Below are 27328 nucleotides of genomic sequence, written 5' to 3' on the forward strand. Positions count from 1 at the left end.
GAAAATGAAAATGAAAATTTTATACTAAAGAAAAAAAAAACATACAATCTAGAAAGTTCAAAACAAAGCCAAAAAAAAATCAACACTATCAGATGAATGTTGGCTGCTGCACTATTTGCACAGCAGTCATTTGGGCGATAGGACCATTTTTAATTTTATTTCGATAATTTGAACTGTTTATTTTTAAAATACGTTGAGTAGAACATTTCTAGAAAAAAAAAAAAAATCAAATTGATCGAATATCGGTAACACTATGATCAAACTAATTTTGTAAATTGATTTGATCTTAATGCTACCGATGTCCGATCAACTTAACTTTTTACAAATATATTTTACTCAACATTTCTTAAAAAATAAATAATTGTCAGACTTGAAGCAGGTCCCATCTCCCAAACAGCCATGGCACAACAGCCAGCCTTCATAGTCAAAGAGAATCAAATACTTATTTGGTTAGAATTTTAAGCCATTTGTATCTGTGGCAGTGCCTTTGGCCAATGCCTAGAGCAGAGCGGACTTTGGCCCCAAATTTGTTTTAGCTATTTTGGTAGTCAAAAAATATGTATATTTGAAATTAAAAGGCCCCAACACAGTTTGGTAAAAATTCAAAACTAATAAGTGGTTGATGTGGTGAATTATTTAAAACTAATAAATGATTGTTTTACACAAAAAATTATATAAAAAAAAAAAAAAAAAAAAAAAGTTTATTCATATGATGAAATTGTTTAAAATTAAGGATGATAATTTTTCAAATGCCTAAATTGTGGGTCGAATACGATTAATTATATTAGTTACAATTATTTATAAAGAAAGGACTCTTTTTAAATTTAAAGTTGATTAAAGTTTACTTTCGGTCAACTATACCAAAAAAAAAAATTGAATGGATTCGCAATTTTATCCATTGAAAAGTATTATACAAGTTTAATTGGCGATTTTACAATTAAAATTGTGAAAATTATGGTATTTAAGTGATATTTTGTTACAATTTGTTGACTTTTGTATTTGTTACTTGAGCTTGGATTAATCTGATAATTTTTCTTATTATAAACTTTGTTATATATTTAAATAAATTTTAATAATTTTATATAGAAGTAGCCTTTGTCTAAAAAAATGAATACATAATCTTTTGGTCACAAGTTTTAAATTTTTTTTACATGTATGAAAGGTCTCGTATTGGAAATTCACTTTAGACCTGAAAAATGTCAAAGCCAGCCCGGACCTAGAGTTTTTAATCTCCAAAACCCATCAAACCCTTTGCAATTTACAACACTATAAACCTTGTGATAAATAATCGTGACATATATCGCCTAATGTTGACGTAGCTATAGGAGCATACGTATGTAGGTGCAGGTGCAGTTATTGGATGTTCTAAGAGCAATGCGAAGTAGTGTCTAATAATTTTGTGATTAGTATAAATAGTGAGTCTTAATATTGTATATAAATATGTGATAACGACGCAATGTGGCGTATTCTGATTGGTAGGAGGAATACCACAACCACCACCAATAAATTTTGTGGATGTGCATGACCTTCATCTTCATGAAAATCTTTCACAATGATGACGATGATTGACCAGGGGAAAATAGCAGCCTCAAGAGGGAGATCATTATATGCAAACACAAGAAGAAGAAGAAGAAACGTAAAAGACAAAAAATAGCAGCCTCAAGAGGGAGATCATTATATGCAAACACAAGAAGAAGAAAAAACATAAAAGACAAAATAAAAATAAAAATAAAAATAAAAGTTGATATGATATGATATCTTATGTGTTTTGAGGAAGCTGCCCCATGTTTGTTCAAAATTAAAATGATGGATTCACTTGGGAATCAATTAGTGATCTCTCTCTCTCTCTCTCTCTCTCTCTCTCTAGGCATCCACATTTTGCCCACCTTCCTTTGATAATGAAAGTCATTATCTAAGCATGTTTATTACTTGGGGGGAAAAGCTGTTTTGTTGAATGATTTAAGTTCTCATATCACCCCCACTATAGTGACTCACAAGCTCCTACTAATAAACTAAAGGAACATCATGTGTTTTCTTCTTCACCTAAATATGGTTCCCAATACACCACACAAAATTTAAATATGACTCTATATGAGTTGTACATTTCTCATTAACAGATTTTAGCCATTTCCATTCAACCCACCAATTTTGGTTCACCTATTTTTGACTTTCAAACTTTATTTCACTAAAAATCTAAACCTAATTTTTCAAGAAACACCAGGGTGTGTTTAGTTTGATTCTAAGAGACAAATTTTAAAAAAAAAAATTAGGGAGAGTTTAGAAATTTTTTTAGTTTGTTTGGTTGTATACTTTGAAAGTAGTTTTGGAATATGAGAATTTGAGATGATTTGATATTTTGTTGTAATTGAGTAAATGTGTATGAAAAAAAAATGATTGAAAAAGAGAGAGGAAAGAGAAAAAGTGATTAATTTGTGTATAGGAGAGAGAGAGTGATTTTGAAAAAAAAAATTCAAAATCACTACACCAAACAAAATTTTAAAAAAATTTCTCCAAAATTACTCTCTCCAAAGCAAACCAAACAAGGCCCAAAAAGTCTTCAAATTTTCAAAAAATTAATTTAGCACAAAAAATAAAATGATACAACACAAATACGCTCAATGAGATTTACTTAAAATACGTCCGGTAGTTTTAGAAATTCTAAATACTCTTATCAAAAAATTTGGTTTAAGAGAATTAACAGAAAAAATAAAATTCTTAACTACTCTCTTATGCAACAATAAAATTATTATAATTGTTAATTAAAATATATTCGTGACATTATTAAAAACTGTTAATTAACTTAATGATTTATTGATAAAAATTGTCATTTGTTATGAGATTAGAAATTTGAAAGAATGGAATGTAATTTTCAAAAACACAAAGAGCAATTTGTATTTTAAACAAAATTCAAACGGTGTATTTGTAATTTATCCAAATGAAAACGATGCATGTTTCAAAAATTTTAATTATTTTTGTTTTCCGAAAACAAAAAACAAAATGAAGGAAATGAAGGTCACCAAACATGCCCTCAGGTTTTGGAGCAATCCTACTTCCTAAAGACCTACCCCAGAACTGCATCAGTGAGTTTCAGAACATTTGCACACAGGCCTTCTAAAGCTTGAGAAAGCCTCAAAGCATGCCAATGTAGCAGCACTATGACAAAGGAAAGACGGGTTTAAAACAATAAATCGAATGAGCTCTTAATAAATATCAATGGAGAATAGGAGGATGATTCTAAAAAACCGAATGAAATGCAACATACATTGATTCCTCACTGTTCATAATAATCAATGGTTCTTCAACATCAAAATCAAAATCACCACTGTTCTCCAAAACCAAACCGGGAAGTACAAGGCAATAAGACCAACATTTAACGAACTGCAGCCTTGAGGAAAAGTTCTCAGTACAATAGAACGATTAAACTTCATACTTTATTAATATGATCAAACGGTAGACCTCGGCTTGAATATAACAATTTCGAGGATTCCATCAGACCTAAAATTGAGTGAAGCTAGTCTAGGGTCAACAGGTCCAGGCAAATTGAAGGAAATAGTGAACTGACCAGGTGGACATAGTTGCTGCACTTTCATCTCATATGCAGTCGACGACTCTTTCAAAGCTCCACCTGTTACAACTCCATGTATATTTACTCTTCCATCACGCTGGATATCACAAGTAAAATTATCTGGCATAACAAACAATCACTACTGGGTCATATCTACAGTTTTATTATTATTAAAAAACAAAAAAACAAAAAGTTAATTCAATGAAAATATTGTCCTTCATGAACATGCCTACTTTCTTAAACCATTCTTAGTCACAACTACATTTAATTACTTGGGTTTTGTTTGGTAACCATTACGTTTACAGTTTTCTATTTATATTTATAAAAATTTTAAAAACTACCTATAACTCGTTTGGTAATTTTTTTAGTTTATAAATTGATGGTCTCAAGTTCATAAATTGCCCTGAAATTGTAAACTCAAAAAAGCTGTTTATGTTAGTTTTTAAACAAAAGATGGAAGCCAAAAAAGGAGGAAGGCTCGTTTGCTTAAATTCTCTCTCTCTCCACCATGAGCTACCGATTGTTGTTCAGCTTGTAATTTTTTTTTTTTTTTTTTTTAAACAACAAATCTAAACAGTTCTGTATATTTTCTTTGAAAAATAGGTTCATCCTCAATTTTGTTATAAAAAACTATCTGTGATGGTTTTTGAAACCTGATCTATAAATCCATCTGTACTGAATTTATATTTTGTTTCAAAATTAGGGATACCACCAACTCTATAATACCATGTCCTTCCTTCCTTCCTGCAATTTTTTTTCCTTAATAGTATCTCCATCTTTATTGTTTCTTATTAAAGAAAATAGAAAAAAAAAAAAATTAATAATGGTGACTATAATTAATTGTGTAGTTCTGTATTGATAGCAGTTTAGATTCTTACTTTGCGCAACTAGTTTAGTTAAACATGTTGAAATGTGTCCCACATCGCCTCGAGTAGCCCCATCTATGCTGATTATAAGACTCCAATTTCGCTCTCCTTAATACTTGGGTTTTAAGGAGAAGTGTGAGCTAGGTTTTTCAATTTGGTATCAAAGCTTGGTTGGCCTATGATTGGTGTGCCGTTTGTCCAGCTATTGTATCTTATAAGGCTCCAGTTTCCCTCTCCTTAATACCTGAGTTTTAAGGAGAAGTGTGGGCTGAGCTTTTCAATTAAACCCTCATAATTTGTTGTCTGAGTTCTCAATGAGGTTGTACATTCTAACTTTAGCAACCCAATTGAGACTAACCTGAAATTTGGTAATAGTGTAATTGAAGTAGTGCAAGTCATTGCATTTTTTACCTTTCAATCACTGGTTGTGGATGGGTAATGACATACGCAAGGGCTCTAGCTAGTCTCATGCTTAGTAAAGATTGACCTAGTTAGGAATTGAGCTCAAGCAGGTAGGTTTTTTAGCAATGTCAATTTGGACTTTATGCTATAAAGATAACATACGCAATATTTGGACACTGCATCGATTCATCTAGTTTTGATTCACTGACAAACTCTAGGAATTTTTTTTTTTTCTTTTTTTTTTTGGGTGAAAGGTAGAAATATAAAAAAAGTTATGGCACGGCATAATAATATTTATGAAGATGATGTTGTTGAAGTTGGTGGAGGAAACAGTGGTCCATGACGTAAACAAAATGCAGTTATTTTCATTAACCTCATGGATGAAATGAATATATAGCATGGTTATTCACTAACAAAGCTTGCACTAGGTTGAGGGATCAAAGCAATGATAAAACCGAATACCAGTATACCACAGCGCAGATTCAGAACAAATAAAATAAGCTACGTATTATGTTCAACAAATTTACAACATCACTAAAGCATATTAGTGTTGGTTGGGACAAGCCAACAGCTTACTATCACAGCATCCAATAATGTTTGAGAGGCTCTTTACAAGGTTTCATTAACTTTTTGCAATTTTTTTCACCACATTTAATTGGAGTATTTTACATGTTAACCTCAAATTCATTGGTTTGTAGGTTAATACCCATGCAAAGAGGTTCAGGAAGAAAGGGATGGTTTGCTACCATGAATTGTTTCCATATCTTGGGAGACACAGCTAGACAAGCTACCAACTGAAAGAGAGGGATGATTCATATGGAAGGATGAATACTCGTTACAAGTCGCCAACACTGGACGAGCTACCTACTGGAGTCGTGCAACTATAATTGCATGTTTTGGATACAAAATATTCATATTCTTCACTTTGTTGTCACTATTGGTACATCTTTTAATTAAAGTTGTGATCAATTAAGTTCACATGTATTGTAATGGGAAACAGAACCCAATTATGTATGTCTTAACTTTTAAATTGATTTATGGTTGGTATTGTTGGATAACTTGATATACATTGTTGTGCTCATTTCTTAAAGGCTTTTGCGAAAATTAGTAACTTAACATGATATCATAACTCTACCTGAAAGAGATCTTGGGTTCAAGTTTCTCTATTGACATTTGGTATTCGGTCCTGCTTGATTTCTTCTTCTCTATTTGGTTGTTTTCTACTCATTCTGGTTAGTTCTCTATTTGTCTTTCCACATGGAAGATAGGGTTGCATGTGGGGAACTGTTAGATAACTAGATATACATTGTTTGGCTCATTTCCTAACAATTTAGGCTTTTGGAAAAATTATAAAAATTATAGGTCTTAACAAACATGCTTTTTGGTTTTTGTTTTCAATTTTTTCTAAGCATATTTGTAGATTTGTAGATTTTGTTTTTGTAAAAATAAACTAAAAACTTTTTCTTTCTTTTTTTTTTTTGACGTAAACGTTACCAAACGCCATCACCTTGGTGTTTTATAAAACTGAAAATTAAGTTGAAAACTTAACGTTGAATTTTTTTAAGCTAAATAATTGTTTGATAAAAATTTAAGTGCTTTAGCATGTACAAGATGAAATTTGAAATTTATTATTTTTAAATTCTCTTTCAATTTTTATATTGTGGTGGAGGTGGAGGTAGAGGTGGATGTGGATGTGGAGGTGGAGGGATATTGGATGTGGTTATTGTGGAGGGGTGGTGGGATGGTAATAGTGGAGGTGTGGTGGCGGCAGCAGCAGTGGGGTAGTGATGGTAATTATTGTAGTGGTGGCAATGGTGGAGGTGGAGGTGGAGGTGGAGGGTTGTGGTAATCGTGATGGTAATAACAATTGTGGTGTTGGTAGTGAAACGGTGGTGATATACCTATAGTGACGAGGTCATAATGGTGCACATCAGTGTTTATACATTAGCAGTTATAAATTCAGCTAGTATTTCCTAAGATTTCTGCTATTTAAAATTTTCTTAACCTTTAGCCTGTATTTTAAAAATCACTTAAATTTTTAGGAACAATGCTATATGCACCAATTGGTATACCAATTAGTGTACTAACAGATAATGTGACATAATTTTAGAAGTTTTGGGTTTTTATAATGGGTGGGATCATAGTTTTAAAATGACAATGTCATAACTATGTTGGTATACTAATTACTATACCAATTGGTGTGTGCAGCACCACCGAATTTTTAGGTTATATGAATTGTGGTTATCAAATGGACTTAATTGGTTATCACTTAATACATTAGTGTTGAATTCAGTTATCAGACACCACCTTAGCAGAGGCCTTAAAATTTGGAATCATGCTGCATCCATTTTCATTTGCATAACATATGCCATATTGCTCTGAAAAATCTTTTTAAAATATAGGAAACTTACTTTCATTGTTCCGAAGACCAGGTAGGGCAATCCGACAAAGGTAGGCCTTTTCACTAACACCAATGTCCATCATACCAATAGGAGGTCCAGCTCTCCCTTCCTCAGCTGTTCCCGTCAAAACAACAGTTGGCTTCAATTGCTCAGGAACTACACACCCTTCCACATTCATCTTTGCAAATTTGATTTCAATGAGTTGAGCCCAATGTTCACCTGTTTTTCAAAGTCAAAACATCCATCAAATCCTTTTGGGGCCAGTGAAGATGATAGCTTCTTCCAATTATTAATGAAACATAGGTTAGAGTCTTTGCAATCAAACTTTAGTGTGTACACAAGTGTGCAGCACAGTTTTGGTATTTAAAAAGTTTACCAGCAATCCTTACGTGAGAACTCATGAAATTTAAAATTCATACAACCAATAGGGAAAAAAAATGACTCTGTCCAATTAAAACTAGTAAAGCCTGCAAAAATATTCATACAGTCGAGACAAACTTTGAAAAACTATGGGAACATGTTATTTTGAACTGTGCTGCAGTTTTTCTTGATTAGTACTTGAAAACAGTAGGACAAATCACAAACCAATTCCAAAGGATAAACAGGATTAAAAGAAATTAAAAAACTAAAAACAATAATAGTCCATTTTTCATAAAAGAACATATAAATAAAAGAACTTGTCAAAAAAAAAAATCTATGTAACAAACAACCTATCTTTTCTTAAGAAATTAACAATAGTCTAAAATATTTTGAATGTAAGCTCACCACATTGAAAAGCTTCCAGTTTCGCCTGTGAGAAAATTATGGTATTATGTAATTATGGTATTATGTATCAATTAGGTAAGTTGTAGTTTGATTGGTTGATTGTGCATATTCGATTGATTGCATAGGATATTTCCTATTATAGATTAGGTTATAAATATTGGTTGTAATCTTTGTATTACATAAGTTGAATATACAGAAAGCTATTCAGAAATCTTACATGATATCAGAGTCACGTCCAAAACCCTAGGTCCGGCCGGCGTTCACACCTGTTGTTCGAAGTCGTCGCCTGTTGTTCGAAGTGGTCTCTGGCTGCCTGGTCTGAAGTCGCAACTTAGGGGTCTTCGCCTCTCTCTCTCTCTGTGGTTCAGATACTCGAACACACCCTCCGGTTCGTCGGTCCCTCTGGTTCGTCGTCTTCATCGTCTGCTGCTCTGTTTGTCTCTTTCTCCCTCTCTGTCTCTCTGTGTTCATGTTTCATTTGGCTCTATAGTACTGTTCTTTGGTTAAGAATATTTATTTAGAGTTTGGCCCTCTTGGTATTTTGTATTATTCTTCAAACTATTAATCTTTGGTTTATTACAATGACGGACACCAAAATCCAAGCTATCAGATGTAAACTCACTGGTGCCAATTATGCTTATTGGCCTAATGTTATGAAGAATTTCCTTCTTGATTAGAAAAAATAGGACTATGTTTCTGGTTCCATTCCTTGTCTATTGGACCCGAAACAAGAAAGATATCTGACTTTCTATGACACTTGGGATTGTGATAATGCCCAAGTTCTAATTTGGTTTCATAATTCTGTGGATGATCGTATTGGAATGATGTTTTCCAAATACAGTACTGGCAAGGAGGTATGGGACTATTTATTGGGTGCGTATCAACAGTCCAACTTTGCCAAGCGACATAAGTTAGAAATAGCTATTCAGAGTGCTTGTCAGCGGGATCAATCTATTCAGGACTTCTATATTGAGATGACAAATCACTGGGATCAGTTGGCTCTCATGGAACCATCTAGCCTCAAGGCACTAGACGCTTATGTTGAGTTTCAGGAGTAAGGTCATTTAGTGCAGTTCTTAACGGCTCTCTCCCTCAGTATGAGGCTATCCGTGGTGGCATCCTTCATCGGTCTCCTCTCCCCTCTGTGGATGCTATTGTTCGTGAGCTCCTTTCCGAGGAAACCCGTCTTAAGACGGCCAGTCAGACTCTGTCTCCATCTGTCTTCTTAGCTCCTACTCAATCTCCTCTGTTGTCAACCCCACCATCTCATCAGCTTCAGGCCAATGCGAAGCCTAAGAAGGGGCCACTAGCCTCTGATGAGTGTGCCTTTTGCCATCAAAAGGGCCATTGGAAGCACAACTGTCCCAAGAGAGGACGTACGTCAGTCTACTCAGTCTTCTCAGCCACCTCAAACACAAATCTGAAGTCCTACTCCGAGTACTTTTCGACCTTCTGCTGCTTATACTGCATCTGCTCCAGCTTCTGATCCTGACTTGGCTTCCTTAAGTGCCCAGCTTGCTCAGCTTCAGCATTAGCATCTCTTGTCCACCTCTCAGCCATCCCCATCTGTCTCTGCTCTTACCTCTCTTCCCTCAGGTTTGTTTGGGTCTCCTTCAGGTATCTCCTCTTCCGTCTGGCGTTTTGATTCTGGTGTCTCTCATCATATGACTCCTCACCTTTCCTTACTTCAAAACTGTATTCTCCCACCCGTTCCTATTACTATTAATAATACTACTAATGGGTCTAGTATGTCGGTTCAGTCTATTGGGTCTGTCTTACCCTTTGTTATGTCTACTGTTACTATTCCCTCTATTCTTTATGTCCCTCAGCTATCTGTCAGTTTATTATCTATCAGTCAACTTGATATTTCTGGTTTTGATGTTATTTTTTCCTCTTCTGTCTGTTGTGTGCAGGATCGGGTATCCAAAAAGCAGATTGGGACCGGCCGTAGAGTTGGAGATCTCTATGTGGTAGACAGCTTGCATCTCCCCCTATCCACCTCTCCAGTTGCATTTTCCTCATTTCAGTTAGATTCTTAGTTGAGTTAGTTTTACTTATGGCATTCTTGCCTAGGTCAATTGTCTGTTGACCGCTTATGGTCTTTAGCTCAGTCAAGATTATTAGGTAAAGTTTCTTCTAGTCAAATTGATAAATGTCGAGAGTGTAAACTTGTCAAAATGTCAGCTTTACCTTTTAATAAAAGTACTTTAGTTTCTGTTTCTCCTTTTTCTCTTGTGCATACTGATGTCTAGGGACCCTCTCCTATTCTCACTAAAGGGGGTTCCACATACGTGTCTTTTGTTGATGATTGCACTCGTTATACGTGGGTTTATCTTATAACTCATAAATCTAATTTCTACAAAATATGTTGTACATTTCAATCTATGATCACTACCTTAGTTGCACGAAGCAGGAGCGGGAGCGGGGAAGCGTGAGCCGATAGAAGTTTCTTAGGTTGGGAGCGCCTCGGGGAGCGGTAATATATATATATATATATATTTTTTAATACACATTAGAAGTTTTTTTATAAATATTTTTATTTTAATACACATTAATTATTTTTTTATTTATTATATTTTTTAAATAATGTGTTATTGTTAATTTTTTTTTTTTATTTTACATATATTTATTTGTGTTTTTTTATTAATATGTATAATATATACTCATATATGTATATATATATATTATATTTATATGTGTTAATGTTTTTGTTTATATATATATTATAAAATTATATATATTAATATTTTTATTTTTTTAATTAATGTTTTTTTATTACATATATTAAATAATAATGTGTTAATATATATATATATATATATATATTTTAAATATATATATTTATATAAAGATATATGTTTTATCTTATATAATATATATTTTTTTTTTTTTGAACCAGATCTTATATAATATATATAAAGATATATGTTTAATACTTATATATATTCGAATCATATATATCAGGCGAGAGAGAGAGAGAGAGAGCACGAGTGAGAGAAGGCAAAGACGGAGGAGACGATGCCGATCTGCAAGAGCGAGCGAGAGAGACGAACTGCGAGAGAGAGAGACAAAAGACGATCTGCCATAGAGAGAGACGATCTGCCAGAGAAGATCTGCGAGAGCAAGAGAGAGAGAGACGATCTGCCAGAGAGAGAAGAAAAACGAAGCAAAGAAGCAGGACGATCTGACCTTCAGGTACTTCACCTTCTTTCTCCCCTCTCTCCTTGTTGACCAACAAGTTAGGGTTTTTGTTCACAGCCACCAACGATCCCATCTTGGACAGGATCGCGTTTCTCTCTCTACAGAAACGCGATTCTTACACGTTTCTTTCTAAGAAACGCGGAATCGTGTTTCTTACGAAGATTCGTGTCCTGGTTGCACGATTCCTGCAACTAAGATCACTACACAATTTGGGGCTACCATTAAATTATTACGATCTGACTTGGGTGGGGAATATTTTAAAACTGAATTCTGTGAGTATTTGGCCAATTTGGGTACCATTCACCAAACTTCTTGTATTGATACACCTGCCCAAAATGGTCGAGCCGAGCTTAAACACCGTCATCTCCTTGAGACAGCTAGGCCTCTTCTTCTCTCTGCCTCAGTTCTAGCTTCGTTTTAGGGTGAGGCAGTTCTTACTGCTTCTTTTCTTCTTAAACGTATGCCTACTCCCCTTCTTTCTAGTTAGTCTCCATATGAGGCTCTGTTCTCTCAACTTCCCAATTACTCCTTCCTTCATATGTTTGGGTCCGCTTATTTTGTCCTTCTTTCCCGTAAAGATCAGACCAAACTTAGTGCACGGTCTGTTCTATGTGTCTTTTTGGGTTATAATCTTACTCAGAAAGGCCATCGGTATTAAGACCCTATTTCCCGTCGTCTTTACATTTCCCGTCATGTTTCTTTTCTAAAACTTCTGCCTTACTTTCAGCTTGCTCCTACCACTGCTCCAGTTTCCAAAGAGGATTTGGTTCACATTGATCCATTTCTTTCTGAGGTCTCTCCTGATGAGTACACCTCTACATTTCCCCATGACCTTACTCCATTTTCTCCTCCGTCTCCTTCTCCTTCTCCTCATTCGTTGTTATTTTATTCGCGTCGCCAGGCTCTCCCTCCACCAGTTATCTCTGCTCCTACTGCTAATCCTCCTACTTCTGCCGACTCTGATCCTGCTACACACCGCTATCCTACTCTAGCGCGTCGCCCTCCAAACAAGCTAAGTTGGTCTAATACATATTTTTCTGCTTCCTATCGTACTTTTTTGTCTATTATTCATTCTTTTTCAGAACCTCAGTCTTACAAGAAGGCCTGTCAGGATTTCCATTGGATTCAAGCTATGGAGGATGAGTTGTCTGCTTTAGGGAAAACTAGTACTTGAGAGTTAGTTCCTTTGCTTGTTGGTTAGAATCTGGTTGATTGCAAATGGGTCTACAAAGTCAAAACTCATTCTGATGGTTCTCTTGAGCGCTACAAAGCTCGTCTGGATGCCAAGGGTTTCTCACAGGAATATGGTATTGATTATGAGGAAACCTTTGCTCCTGTTGCCAAGATGACTACTGTCCGTACTTTGATCTTTGTCGCTGTTGTTCGTTCTTAGCCTCTTTATTAGATGGATGTTAAGAATGCTTTTCTTAATGGCCATTTCACCGAAGGGTTTATATGCGTCCTCCCCCTGGCCTTCACCATTCCTCTGGGCAAGTTTGTTGCCTTCGGCGTGTTTTGTATGGTCTGAAACAGTCTCCTCGTGCTTGGTATGACCGTTTTCAGACTGCTGTTACTGCGCTTAGGTTTCATCCTTGTACTCAGGACTCTGCTTTATTTCTTTTCCACACCTCTGCTGGCTTTATTGCCTTATTAATGTATGTGGATGATATGATCATCACTAGCTTTGACTCTTCTGCTATCTCTGAGGTCAAGCAGCATCTTTTCCATACTTTTGAAATGAAGGATCTGGGTCCCTTGCGGTATTTTCTTGGTATTGAGGTAGCTTCTCTCTTAAGGGCTACTGTCTCTCTCAAGACAAGTATGCCAATGAGGTTATTCATCATACCGGTCTTACTGACCTTAAGATTTCTAATACCTCCATTGAGCTTAATATGAAGCCCACCCCTACTGATGGTGTTCTTCTAGTTCCTTTTTGGACTTGGCACCTTATGCTGATTCTGATTGGACTGGTGATGTCACTGATCGCAAGTCCACTTCTGGCTTCTGCATGTTTCTTGATGATTCCTTGATTTCTTGGAAGAGCAAGAAACAGACTGTTCTTGCGTGTTCCACTGCCGAGTCTGAGTACTGTGCTATGGCTCATGCCACTGCTGAGATTGTTTGGCTTCGTTGTCTCTTGACTAATTTAGGTGTCCCTCAGTCTTCTCCAACCTCCCTTTACTGTGACAACCACAATGCTATTCAGATTGTCCATAACACTGTCTTTCATAAGCGAACGAAGCACATTGAGATTGATTGTCATTTTGTCCGTCAACATTTATAGTCTGGCTCCATCTCACTTCCTTTCGTCTCTTCGGCATTACAACTTGCTGATTTCTTTACGAAGACTCACACAACTGCTTGATTTCAGTTTTTTCTTGGCAAACTCTCTGTGTTTTCTGCTAAAACGCCTTGAGTTTGAGCGAGGGTGTGAGAATATTATGGTATTATATATCAATTAGGTAGGTTGTAGGTTGATTGGTTGATTGTGTATATTCGATTGATTGTATAGGGTATTTCCTATTATAGATTAGGTTATAAATATTGGTTGTAATCTTTGTATTACATAAGTTGAATATACAGAAAGCTATTCAGAAATCTTACATCGCCAATATATATATACATATATATATATATATATATATAAAGAGCTTAAAATAAAAAATTTACATAAGAAAAACATGATTTATTGCCAGAATATGCAACTACCAAGTATAATTTTGTTTCATCTTTTGTTGGACTTTCTCAAAAGTCCATGTATAGGAAGTTCTTGCTCTCATGGAAGAGTTATACCAACATGCTCTTAATGATTATAGAAGTTAATTTTTCATGATTTGTATCATTTCAGCGGTATGTGACTATATTGCTCTCAAATGAGTGGAATAAATACAAGACGATTCAAAAAGACATGAATAACATCAAAGACATGATATTACATAGTTTGTCATGCTAAAAAATACCTTCGTGAATGAAGAGAATCACACATTAAACAAATCCAAATAACTTTTGCACATTAAACCTATGACCTAGGACTTGTACAAACTATCATGAATAAACTAGGCTAATTAGTATTAATATCCTAGTCTAGAAAATTCTCTGCAGAGAAGCCTAGCAAGAACTGATTTATCCATCAATAACAGAGACTTGTGTATGCTTTTATGGGAAGAAAGGAAAACTAGCTTACAAAGAGAAGGGAGGAACAGTCCTCCAGGGAATAAACATATGAAAGAACAATGAGAACACCTGAACAATGTACATCTTGCTTTTCAATAAAATATCTCAGTTCAATCCATTCCGCAATGAAGTTAGACATATAACCTATGAAGCACCAACACTTCAAAACAAGTGCCATAGCAGTGTCGGACACACGGACACTTTGGGAATAGATATGGGACACACCACATGGCGTGTCCACTGATTTAATTTATTTATTTTCAGGGAACACGTCAGGGACACACTGGGGACATGCCAAGTTGTCTTTTCTCCCATTTTATTTAGTCCTTTTAATGAATGTTGAATGTTTATTATTTTTTTCTTAGATTTAGATACTTAATAGATCATTCACAAAAAAACGATATAAACTGTAATTGTTAATTTAAAAGTACTTTTTTAAATTTCAAAAAAAAAAAATTATAGTTAGTTTTTGTTAATATTGATTGTTTGTGGATGTAATATTAATCTAGCTAGCAAATAAAAATATATGAAAAAATATTTTATTGTCGTGTCCCCGCTGTGTCCATGTCCCCATTTTTTTGAAATCGCCGTGTCCTGTGTGCGCATCTGTGTCCCTATCCGCATCCATATCCGTGTCCATGCTTCTTAGTATATAACAGCCAGACAAGCTGAAGTTCTCACGGACCACCTTTCTTTATACAAAGTGATAATTAACATTGTTTAGCGCTGATGCAGATGCATACGAAAGGTTGAGAGGGTGGGGCATATTTGGATTTTCACGCAGAGCACGCCATGGGTATAGTATAATCATGTTTAGATTAATTTGAGTATTGATTTTATGTTTACTTTACATAGAATGCTGCGACCATTTACTAGGTTTCAGTAAAGTGTATATTGGTAATTTTAAGATTGCTAGACAAGTGATTTTACTTTGGAGCATAGGTTATAATATGGATGGAATTACGTTTTTTATGTCTTTACAAACTAAAAAGAACAGACACAGGCACACAACATGACAAGGATACAACACAGATACACTGATACAACAATTTTCAAGAAAATTCAGGACATGTGAGGGACATGCACAAAATATATAGTTTTATATATTGAGTATATGTCATATATATTTTTTTTTTAAAATCAAAAAAACACTAATTTCTATAAATTTACATTGTTTTTCTTTTATTATTGTATCCTAAATTATTTCTTATTATTTTTTCATTCTTTGTATTACCAGTAATTAGTCCTACAGGGTCACATGAAGATCAATGAGTAATCAGCTCAATTCAGGGAATACCTACATGAGTATCATACAGCCACACCACAAATCCAACTAAATATCACCCTTCTTCCAGCTCTGACCTTGAAAGATACCCTTTTAGCAAATTCATCCTAACCCTTCATTATACATTTCGATGGACCCACCCCATAAGGCCCATCAACTCTACTCATGGTCCAGTTGTCCCAATCACTTCCATACTACTCAGTTCCGCTCAACCAACTGCCTCCACAACATATCATGATCAAGGGCAAGCTGCCATAACCATTTTGCCAATAGAGCTTTATTAACGGTCTTCAATTTATGAATCCCTACACCCCCTAACTGAGTAGGCAAACACACCACATCTCATCCCACCAAATAATACTTAAACTCCTCCCCAATACATTCCCACAAGAAATCTCTCTGCAAGTTCTCAAACCTACGTGCAACATAGGCCAGAATAGTGAAAAGACATCAAGTAGGTGGAAAGGTTGGACAAAGTGCTTTTAGTTAAAGTCAACCTTCCTTCCTTTGAGAGATATTGCCTCTTCCATGTGGCTAACTTCCTTTCAAATTGTTTGACCAAGAGGCATCCCCAAATATGTCATGGGCAATGATTGAACACATTAATGGTTCTGATAATACTCTAGCTGATGCACTTTCAAGGCTTGTATATTCACTGTTTTCATTTACAGAATGGCCAACCGAGGTGGCACCGGAAGATATGGAGGTTCTAGTCGGCCTTCAGCAAATCGAAGAACTTATCCTCTCCTGCGAAGAGAAGAAAGAATCATCCTCTCTCAGACTGAGCCATCCAGCCGTTGGATTGATCCACAGTTTCATCCCCGTGCTGTACAGTACCAGTCTCTTCTGCAACAATTCGAGGATCGATTTACCTACGACTCCGGAATTTCAATGGAAGAAATGGCAGAAATCCAGGAACAGCTCTCCAATGAAGAAGACGATGCCATTGACCAAGCCAGAACTGCCCTACAACAACTCCTCAAGATACAGCAGCTTAAACTTGAAGCCATTGCCAGAGCTGCAACCACTGATAACTTATACGGAGACAAATTACCCGAGGTCCATCAGCAAACATGTGAACTGAAGGAGATAGACAACGAATTATTCGATGTCGTCATGCTGATGAGGTTGTTTCGTTTCTGATAAGATTATCAACAGTGTCTGTTAATAATGTTGTTTGATCAATAATGTGTGGAAGAACGTGGTGGGTCCAGTCTGTTCAGTCATGTCTGTGTCGTCTGTAGATGAAATTCCTCTTCAATCACTACTCAACTAACAATTGAGAAAAGCTGAAGGAATATCATCTTTTATTTTCTGTCGTATATGTGATATTTTGTAAAAGAGAGATGTCTTTAGAATGATAAGATTCTTGATAAGGTTCGCGATAGTGCGACGATGAGGTCCAATGAACACTCGGATGAGGAGATCAAAACCACAGCCAGAAACTGATTCCGATGCTGAATCATCATATCCTCCTCTACAACGGAGAAAGAAGAAGAAGGACAAAAAGAAGAAACTTTGCCGGACATGCTACCCTATGGGTGAATATGAAGGTTTTGATGCTGTCCATTTCATCAAATTGTTACCACAGGCAACCAGGCCAACCAGAGCAACTGATGGAGCTGTTGGTTACGATTTAACATCAATAGCCATGTATGTCATCCCAGCCCAAGGAAGAATGTTAATTTCCACTGGTATAGCCTTGGAAATTCCTTTTGGACTTTATGGAAGGCTTGCTCCTAGATCTGGACTTGCACTGATCCATGGGATAGACGTTGGAGCAGGAGTGATTGATCCTGACTACAGAGGTGAAGTTAAAGTACTCCTTTTTAATCATAATCAGGAGGAATTTGTAGTACGAGCCGGTGACAGAATCGCACAAATTATCTTTGAGGTAGTTTCATTACCAAGAATGGTGGAGAAAGATGCCCAAAATCTGTGTGACACCCGACGAAGTACTAAAGGATTTGGAAGCACAGAAAAAGGAAGAGCTTCAGAGCATAGACGTGAAGATTCAGACTCTGACTCTACGCTCAACATAATCGCTATGATGGAGGAAGAAGCGGAAACAGAATATCCGCAGATTAAGAAATTGGAGGCGCTGATTGCAAAGAGACAACAACAACAGCCTCATTATCTATTATCCTCATCATCAGCCGTCACTTCTCATTATAATCCTCCACAGGATTCAATGATGGGTCCCCCAGGCTATCCACCAGCAACAGGACATGGTCCATCCATTAACATCCCGGAAAGACCCTCTTATACGGGAGGACGATCGAATTTCCGACGAGGAGCTAAAGACGAAATGTGGAACTTACCATCTGCAATGCATCATACAGGAGCCATGTTTGTCATTCCACAATCTCTTGGAAGATTTGATGATGCCTTCATGAGGTGGGAATCAATTACAAGGTCTTATGTTGCTTCTCAAGGATTTACAGATGTTCGAGACAAACTCCTTTTTATGGAAAATCTTCTTGGAGAAACGGAGAAGTTAATTTGGACGCAATGGCGAATGAGATATGCAGACGAATATGCTAATCTTATCTCCATAGGCGATGGGAATGAAGGTACACAGAACATCATTTCTCAAATGAGAACTGTGTTTACTTTGGAAGACCCCTATCAAGGTTCAACTCTGATGCAAGAAGAAGCTTATCGAGATCTTGAAAGGCTTTCATGCAAAGATGTGAAGGATATCATAAAGTTTTTAAATGATTATCTACATCTTGCAACAAAGTCAGGAAGATTATTTGTTGGAGAAGAATTATCTTCCAAGCTTTGGTCAAAAATGCCAGGTGACCTTGGAGAACGAATCAAGAAAGGATTTGCAGAACGACATGGAGCAAATACAATTGGCGTCGTTCCTCGAATTCTTTATGCATACAAATATCTGGAAGCTGAATGCAAGAACGCGGCATTCCAGAAATCACTTCGTAATCTGGACTTCTGCAGGGAGATTCCTATCCCTGGGTACTATAAGGAACCAGAAAAGAAGTACGGAGTTCGAAAGGCTACCACCTACAAAGGAAAACCACATAGTTCTCATGTCAGAATTGACAAGAGAAAATATTTGCAAAAGTCGAAACATTGTAAATGCTATTTATGTGGAGAAGAGGGACATTATGCAAGGGATTGCACGAAGGAAAAGAAGAATGTCAAGAGGGTAGCTGTATTCGAAAATCTGAGCATTCCTGAAGACTATGATGTTATGTCTGTAGAACCAGGCGATGATGACTCAGATGCAATCTATTCGGTATCAGAAGGATTTGATGATACTGAACAAATTGGAGGAGGTCTGACAGAAACAATCTATATGCTTCGAGAAGCTGATAAATCTTATTGGCTTGGCAAAGAAGGAGGATACAGGGCTCAAATTAAGGTCTCTCCAGAAATTTACCACTGTCAACATGAATGGGATCAGCAAAACCCATTACCAGAAGACAGGAGACCAGAATGCACCACATGCAAGAGGGATTTATCCTCATACTCGAAGGCTTTCTGCAATAAATGTAATGCTTTAACATGCGCACTGTGTGCCAAGCATTACTTCAACCTCACAACGTTCATCACTCGAAAGGCTCCAATCCCTTACAATCAAAAGCCATTGCAACAGGAGCAACAAGAGTATATCCGGTGGTGTGAAGCTGAAATGAAGAGGCTACGGGAAGAAGCCATCCAATACAAGACAGAGCTTGAAGAACTCAAGTTAATCATTCAGTTACAGGATGATGAACGAGAACTAAGAAGAAAAGGGAAGTATAAGGAAGAAGAACTCCTGGAACTGGAAAAAGAAGCTGAAACTCATGTTCAATTTGAAGAAGTTCCACCAGAAAAAGTTCTTGCTCTTGAAGAAACTGTAGCAGGAGGAGAATTAAAGGAGAAAAAGAAAAACATGCTCTACAATCTCACAGTGGAACTAGAAATTCCAGGATTACAGAAGATCTCTCTACACGCAATTCTTGATACGGGAGCAACAACTTGCGTAGTAGACTCTGAATCCGTCCCAGCTGAGGCCCTGGAAGAAAATACATATACCGTTGAATTCAATGGTATAAATTCGCAATCAAAGGCAAATAAGAAATTGAAGGGTGGAAAAATGTACATAGGGGATAATTGGTTCAGAATCCCTTATACATACAGCTTCCCATTCCACCTTGGAGGAAGAATCCAGATGATTATCGGGTGCAACTTTATCCGAGCAATGTATGGAGGCGTTCGGATCGAAGGAGATAATGTTACATTCTATAAGAATGTAATAACAATTCAAACCCGTCAATCAGTATGTCTTCTGGAAGGACTTGAAGAAGAAGAAGAATTTACAGTGGATCATTATTATGAGCCTTCATTCTGTGTGTCCCCTATTGTGTCCCGCCTTTTCCCCGACGTGTGAGCAGAAGAGAAGCAACCTAATTTCAAAATCAGAAGAAAAAAAAGGGGGAAGAGAAAATTGAACTTGTTCATCAATTGAAGTCCAAAGTCGATCTCCATCTCAGTCGATCTCCATCCTGGTAAGTCTCTCTCTCTCTCTCTCTCTCGTCAATCTCTCTCTCTTTGCCTCTCGTCTTCTCATCTCCTATCAGTCTCTCTTCTTTCTTTTCTTTTTTTCTGATTATTGCCCCCTCTCTCTTCTCTCTCTCTCTCTAGTCTTCTTTCACGACTCATCAGTCCCCCTTCTCTCTCTTCTTTATTTCTTTATTTCTTTTCTTTTTGTTTTTATTATACTCAATGATTTGTCTCTCTCTTCTTTATATCTTTAATTATTTTTTATTATACTTTTATTTCTGTATAATAAATATATATTGTTTATTTTTATTTAATTTTTTTCTTTATATAATAAATTTTATTCTTTCTAGATTTCTATGAATAAAATTAATTTATAATGGTTGTAATTTATAAGAAATATGTGTTGAATTTGAGATAGTGGTAGAAGAAAAGTTTGCGGACATAATATTAATCTACATTGCAAACACACACACACACACATATATATATAAAATTATAAAAAATAAAAAATTTGTCGCGTCCCCCACTATGTCTGTGTCCCTATTTTTTTGAAATCGCCATGTCCTCTGTCCGTGTCCGTGTCTGTGTCCGTGCTTCATAGGAACTAGGTTTAGGATTAACAAATTAGGTGAAAGAGATCAAAACAGGGGCTGTTTATGAGCTGTGAACGGTAGCTCGTGAACAATAAACTAAAATAGAAAAGAAGAAGAAAGAAGAAGAAAGAAGAGAAAAAGAAAGGTCCAGGAACCATTCCTAAAATCCCTTAGGCATCACACCTAGGGTTAGGGTTACATCACACAAACCTAAAGAGGCTTCAAAGCTCTAAAAATTCTATAAGACATCAACTCTCTTAAAGTATAAGCATTACATGGCTTTATATAGAATTAGGAGACTTCATAAACCAATTAGAACAAAAAAAGGAAATTACTACAATATCTTTGACTTTCAAAACCAATTTAAGACCAAATAAGAAATATAAATAAAACCCAATTAAATAACTTGACCCACAAGACAACTCATGGGCAATCCCTACAACCCATGCCTAGAAATTTTGCAAATTACCAAAATACCCCTAACCTTAAAAAACCTACAAACCATAAAAATAATCATAAAATAAGACTCTAATAATACTAGAAATATGATTATATGTGATTACTATCAATTTCTCTTTAAAACCATGCCAAGTTCCAAATATCACCGCTACTTTGAATTTACTCTTTCTTGAGCTTCTTATACTCTGCATCATAGAGGTCATTAGCCACCAACACCAAATCAAGGATTTGTCTACCTCCAACAAAAGTATTTTGACTATTAGAAACAACAACCTTCTCAAGTCTCAACGTGAGTGTCTTGGACAAGATTTCATAAACATTACCCACCAAACTAATCAATTTAAAAATTTTCAATTCAAACACATCACCTTTTTTTGGGAATAAGAATGACAAAAAAATCATCAAAGCCTTTCTCAAAGGTATCATGATCAAAGAAGAAGCCAAAAGCTTTTATCACATCTCCATGCACCACGCACCAGCAGCACTGGAAAAAAACCAATATTGAAACCATCTAGGCATGGAGCCTTATCCCCATGAATCTAAGATTTTGTTTGCACAAGTTTTGTTTAATTCTAGTGAAGGTGAAGCATTTCTTCTACCTCTACTTTACTTTTCCTTCACCTCCACCTCTTTGCAAAATACTCAAGTGTTCTCAAGTTCTTCACAAATCTTAGGCATTCCCAATTGTAGCCCCAAAACCTTCCCAATTAAGCCTAAATGAACCAAATCCCTTCCCCTACCTTTTGGTCAAACATCTAAAACCCCTAAACTAATTTGTGTCCAAAGAGTTTTTGCCTTTCCCCTGCAACTCTCATCACTTGCCACTTTTGAAATCAGCCAACTTTTGAAATCAACCAATATTTGGCATCCTCCTCTTACAGCCTTTCTATCTTTTCACATTCCAAAGCCCAAAACCTAGACGGACTAAAACCTAAAGTCACCAAAAAGTCAACTAAGAAAGCCTTAATCTATGTTCTTGAACCAATCCTACATTAAACCTACTATTTTGACTTCAACCCGTCAAAACGAAGTTAGATAATCAGAAAAAGAACAAAATCATGTCTCACTAGCGTAGTTCAAAAGAAGAAAATGTAAAGGTAAAGATAAAAAGAGGCAAAGTTCAAAACTTTGTTGGTTTTAAGTTGAACTCACTTAGGAGTTAGGACCAATTTGAATGTTATATAAGCTTTGTTGATACTCCATTTTATCCTGCTTACTAAGAAAATAATAAACAGTAAATAAAATCAATAAGATAAATAAAAATATACAAGTAAAAAGAATAAATAAATAAACATAAAATAAAAATAAAATAGTAATAATACATAAATAAGAAAATAAATAAAGGAAATAAAAGAAACAAAAACAATTAATAAAGAGCAATAAAAAATAATAATAAACAAAACCAAATCAAGCCTTAAGTCCTATTAAATGGGGTCGGCTACATAAATCCTTTTTCTCCACTCGACTCTATCCAAGGCCATTTCGTTAGTCAAATTAAGAAAATTCATATCTCTATTCACTACACTAGTCCAAGTCAATCTAGATCTGTCCCTTCTCTTAACACTACCATCTACCGTCACTGTATCACATCTATTCACTCTTGCCTCGGTTGGTCTCCATTGTATATGATCAAACCATCTCAATCTATTCTCAAATAATAAAGTAAACAAGAAAAATAAATGAATTAAGAATAAAAATAATAATAAAGAAAGTGAAACCAACAAAGAAAACAATAAATAAAATAAAATAAAAACGACAAGAAAAATAATAAATGATAATAATAATAATATAATACAATATAATAACAAAAAAACAAAACCAAGCAAGGCAACAGCAAGTAAACAAATAAATAGTATTAAAATAATAAGGAACCAAGCAATCAAACAAAATAAATGGATAAGGCAATGAAGAACCAACCCACTGTCCGCACTAGGGATGGCAATAGATAACCTACCCTGTGGGTATCCATGGAGACCCAACCCAAATACATGGGTTTCCCCTTTTTTTCTTCTCCATTGGGTAGGGTAAGTGATATTCTTTAAATATCCATAGGGGATGGGTTGGGGATGGGTACCCACTAATTTCCCCATATGTTTTTTTTTTTTTTTTTTTTTTTTTTTAAGATTCACAACCAAAACTAAATATACATTCAATTTTTTTTTTCTTTTATTTATTTATTTATTTTTTCAGGTTTACAACCAATTTTTTTTTTTTTTTTAACATCCACAACCAAAGCTAAATATACATCTAATTTTTATTTTTATTTTTAAGGTTCACAACCATTTTTTTTAAAATTTTTAAGATTCATAACCAAAACTAAATATACATTCAATCTTTTTTTCTTTTGTTTTTCTTTTAATTTTTTTTTTAAGGTTTAAGGTTCACATTTTTTTTTTTTTTTTTTTTTTTAAAGATTCACAACCAAAGCTAAATATACATTCAATCTTATTTTATTTTATTTGGCTCAACAATAAAATCAAATACACATTAATTAACATTGTCATATTATTCTTGTCAAATTTTATGCATATCTAGAATTTTTTAAATTTATTTAAAAAAATTAAGGACACTGTCTAGTGCAGGTTTCGGTTTGCTTTTCTATGTTATTTTATTTTGTTATGTATTGTAATTTTCAGAATGGTTTGCTTGTTCTGAAATTTCAATTAACGAGTATGAATCTATTTGTTTTATGTTATCACACAATTTATACAACATATATATATATATATATATGAATGTATTTGAAAATAAGGAAATTGTAGAGAATCAAAACAAGCATGAGTCGTGATTGGTTAGAAAGGATGGGTACAAAGATTTATTTGCTGGAAAAACAAAAAGGGGATACAAAGTCTTACTAAATAATTTTTTTTTTAAAATAAAAGAATTTTTCTTAGTTATGAACAGATTTAACTGAAATCAGCTTGTTTCCCAATGTTATGATTCATTTATTTAGATAGAAAATATTTTAATGAAAAATATTTTTTATAAAAAAAATTAAAAATATATTTTTTTTATATTTGGTGGTGGTGGTGATGGAACGAAGGTGAAAGTAGAGATTGTGACATAGTGGTGGGGTGATGGCGGCAGTGATGATGGTAGTGGCTATGGTGATGGTAGTGTGACAGTGAAGGTGAGAATAATGGTGATGGTGTTGTGAAATTAGTAAAAATTTAATTGAAAAAAAACATTTTTTGTTTTTTAAAAGTAACAAACAACAAACTTCGTAGGGGACTAAAGGAAGAAGATGGAGGATGGATTGGGTGTGGTAAGGCATAGATATCTTAAAATGAATGGTTCAGATTTGTTAAAGGTATAATTAGATTTTGGATAAATTAAAATGAATGGTTCAAATTTGCTAAGAGAAAGATGGTTTAATGTCTAAAATATCCGTGGCTAAGAGATCAACAAACAATTCCTTATTTATGCCCTGATGCAATTTAATATGGGTCTTATAACACTGTCTTAAAACAGGTTCTTTCACATTTTATTTTTTCAAACAGGCTCTTATAACATTGTAATCAGGTTCTTGTAACATGTAGGGGAGAGAGAGAGTGAGAGAGAGATGGTTGTAATTTTTTTTTAATCTTTCACGTTCTTCCACTTTTTTTTTCAATTACTAAAATTTATTTGATTGTCTCAAAATTATATATTTGATTATTATAAAATAAAATTTTTAATTAATTAATTAATGTGTATTTGATTTTGTTGTTGAACCAAATAAAATAAAATAAGATTAAATGTATATTTAGTTTTTGTTGTGAACCTTAAAAAAAATAAAAAATAAGTTGTTAGCATTAAATATATTAAAAAAGAAAGAAAAAAGATTAAAGGTATATTTAGATAAAACCTTTATAAAAAAAGAAAAGAGAAGGTTGTTAACATTAAATATATTAAAAAAGAAAGAAAAAATATTGAAGTTATATTTAACTTTTGTTGTGAACCTTAAAAAAAAAAAATTGTTAACATTAAATATATTAAAAAAGAAAGAAAAAAGATTGAAGGTATATTTAGTTTTTGTTGTGAACCTTAAAAAAAAAAAAAAAAAAAAAAAAATTGTAAACATTAAATATATTAAAAAAGAAAGAAAAAAGATTGAAGGTATATTTAGTTTTTGTTGTGAACCTTAAAATAAAATAAAATAAAATAAAATAAAATAAAATTGTTAACATTAAATATATTAAAAAAGAAAGAAAAAAGATTGAAGGTATATTTAGTTTTTGTTGTGAACCTTAAAAAAAAAAAAAAAAAGTGGTTGTTAACATTAAATATAAAAAATAAAAATGGGGATTAAAGTGGGTGGGAGAAAATCCATACCCATTAAGAAATGGGGAGGGTGGTACCCATGGGGAATGGGGAATGGGGAATGGAGAAAATTTATTATAGGGGAATGGGGATGGGGAATTAATATCCACCCCATTGCCCCCCATTGCCATCCCTAGTCCGCACCAGGTGGTGCAAACATCAGCATTCCTTCACGTCGCCACCGCCTCACTACTTCTTTGCCTATAAATAGCAGCCCAGCACAACTCAAAACAGAATAGTAAACTCAAGAAGAAAAAAATAAAAAGAAAGTAGAAAAGAGAAGAGTGAGAAAGAGAAGAAAAAGAAAAGAAAGGGAATAGTAAGTATTAGTATAGGTCAACCACAAACCAAACCTTTGCAAGTATAGGTCAATCCAAACAACCTAAGTCGAACATCTACCCAACTTGTGGAAGGCTATCTAAGAAATCAAGCCAAACCTCAGCCCAATTCAAAACAAGGTATAATCCAACAATTTTATTAGTTTGTTGTAATACTTGTAATCATCTCATGAGTCTCATCCTCATCCTCATTTCATTTCATCACATATCAATGTTGAAATAGAATTCTCAATATTAGCACTAACATTGCTAACCCCACTAACTATATGTATGTAAATGATATATATTATTATATATCTACCATCCCTTAGCCGGATGTATAGTAAATATACCGACACATACTTTTTCGGTCTTATTTAAATATCAATACTCTATACATACATAAATAATATATATTATTATACATCTACTGTCCCTTAGCCAGATGTATAGTAAATACACCGGCAAGGACTTTTTGATCTTTATTTAAATATGAGTACCATATACATATGTAAATAATACATATTATTATATCTATCATCCCTTAGCCAGATGTATAGTAAATACACCGGCACTGACTTTTACAGTGATTTATTTAAATTTTCCAACACTACATATGTGTAAATATATAAAATATTATGTTAGTGTCCCTAGCATAGTGCATAGTAAATATACTATTGCCCGGACCTCTAACAAACTAACCACTAACCACTAACCACTAACCACTAACCACTAACTTATATATATTATTATATTATACCACTAACCACCCACTCGCCACCAAGCCTCCAAGCAAATTAATAAACTTCATAATCAACACATTTTCATCTCTATAAGAGCATCTCCAAGGGGATAGTTAAACAAGTCTTGTTAAGTATTTTAGCCAATGTAATTTTGAGCTCCAATGGATTAGCTATTGGGCTAGCTACTTTACCATCCTATTTTTTTGGTGGCTACGATTGAAGAGCCCCAGAGGCTCTCCAAACAATTATGTATGTATATATTTTAGATTTTTGTATATTTACGTCTTGGATTTGGGATTTTATATTATATATGTGTGTGTGTGTGTGTGTGTAGCAATTTTATATATTCTTTCAATTCTATTTGATGAATTATAGAATAACTTATTTTGTATTTTGTATTTTTTTTCTCCTCATTCTACAGGTTTTGTATGTTTGTATATTATTACAAATTTATATTAGTAAAATATCAACAATTAGTATTTTTTTATTTTAAAAATTAATTAAGTTAGTTTAAATGATTAGCTAAAATAAAAAGTATGGTTGGAGAACACAATAGCTAAAATACTTAGGTAAAATAAAGAGTGTATTTTTTTTATACTTTAACTAGTGAAAAGTAGAGAGCGTGGTTGGAGTTGCTCTAAGCAATAAAATAAACCAATCATTGCAAAAATCAAAGCTCATGCACTCCAACAAGTTTTAGCACATACAGGGAAAACAGTATCGAAAGGGCGATATAGGGTGCCTA

General features: G+C 34.5%; 1 protein-coding gene across 4 annotated transcripts in view; it reads right to left on the bottom strand.

Moving 5' to 3' along the window:
• Nucleotides 1–3229: 3229 nt before the first annotated feature.
• The window catches only part of LOC114270730 (increased DNA methylation 3), a 34151-nt gene continuing 10052 nt past the window's right edge, over nucleotides 3230–27328 (bottom strand). For 2 of the 4 annotated variants that reach the window (XM_028212295.2, XM_082907220.1), the window contains 2 exons: nucleotides 7245–7454; nucleotides 3230–3685 (listed from right to left, as the gene is read on the bottom strand). In XM_028212295.2, the coding sequence (XP_028068096.1) occupies nucleotides 3444–3685; nucleotides 7245–7413 (411 nt within the window). In that variant the 5' untranslated portion in view covers nucleotides 7414–7454 and the 3' untranslated portion in view covers nucleotides 3230–3443. Of the gene's footprint in view, nucleotides 3686–7244; nucleotides 7515–8217; nucleotides 11285–27328 lie in introns of those variants that run through there. The other 2 variants (XM_028212293.2, XM_082907222.1) reach the window with 2 other exon arrangements.

This window comes from Camellia sinensis, chromosome 14 (genome assembly GCF_055761805.1).
Source record: "Camellia sinensis isolate YWXY chromosome 14, ASM5576180v1, whole genome shotgun sequence".
In the NCBI taxonomy this organism is placed as follows: Eukaryota; Viridiplantae; Streptophyta; class Magnoliopsida; order Ericales; family Theaceae; genus Camellia; species Camellia sinensis.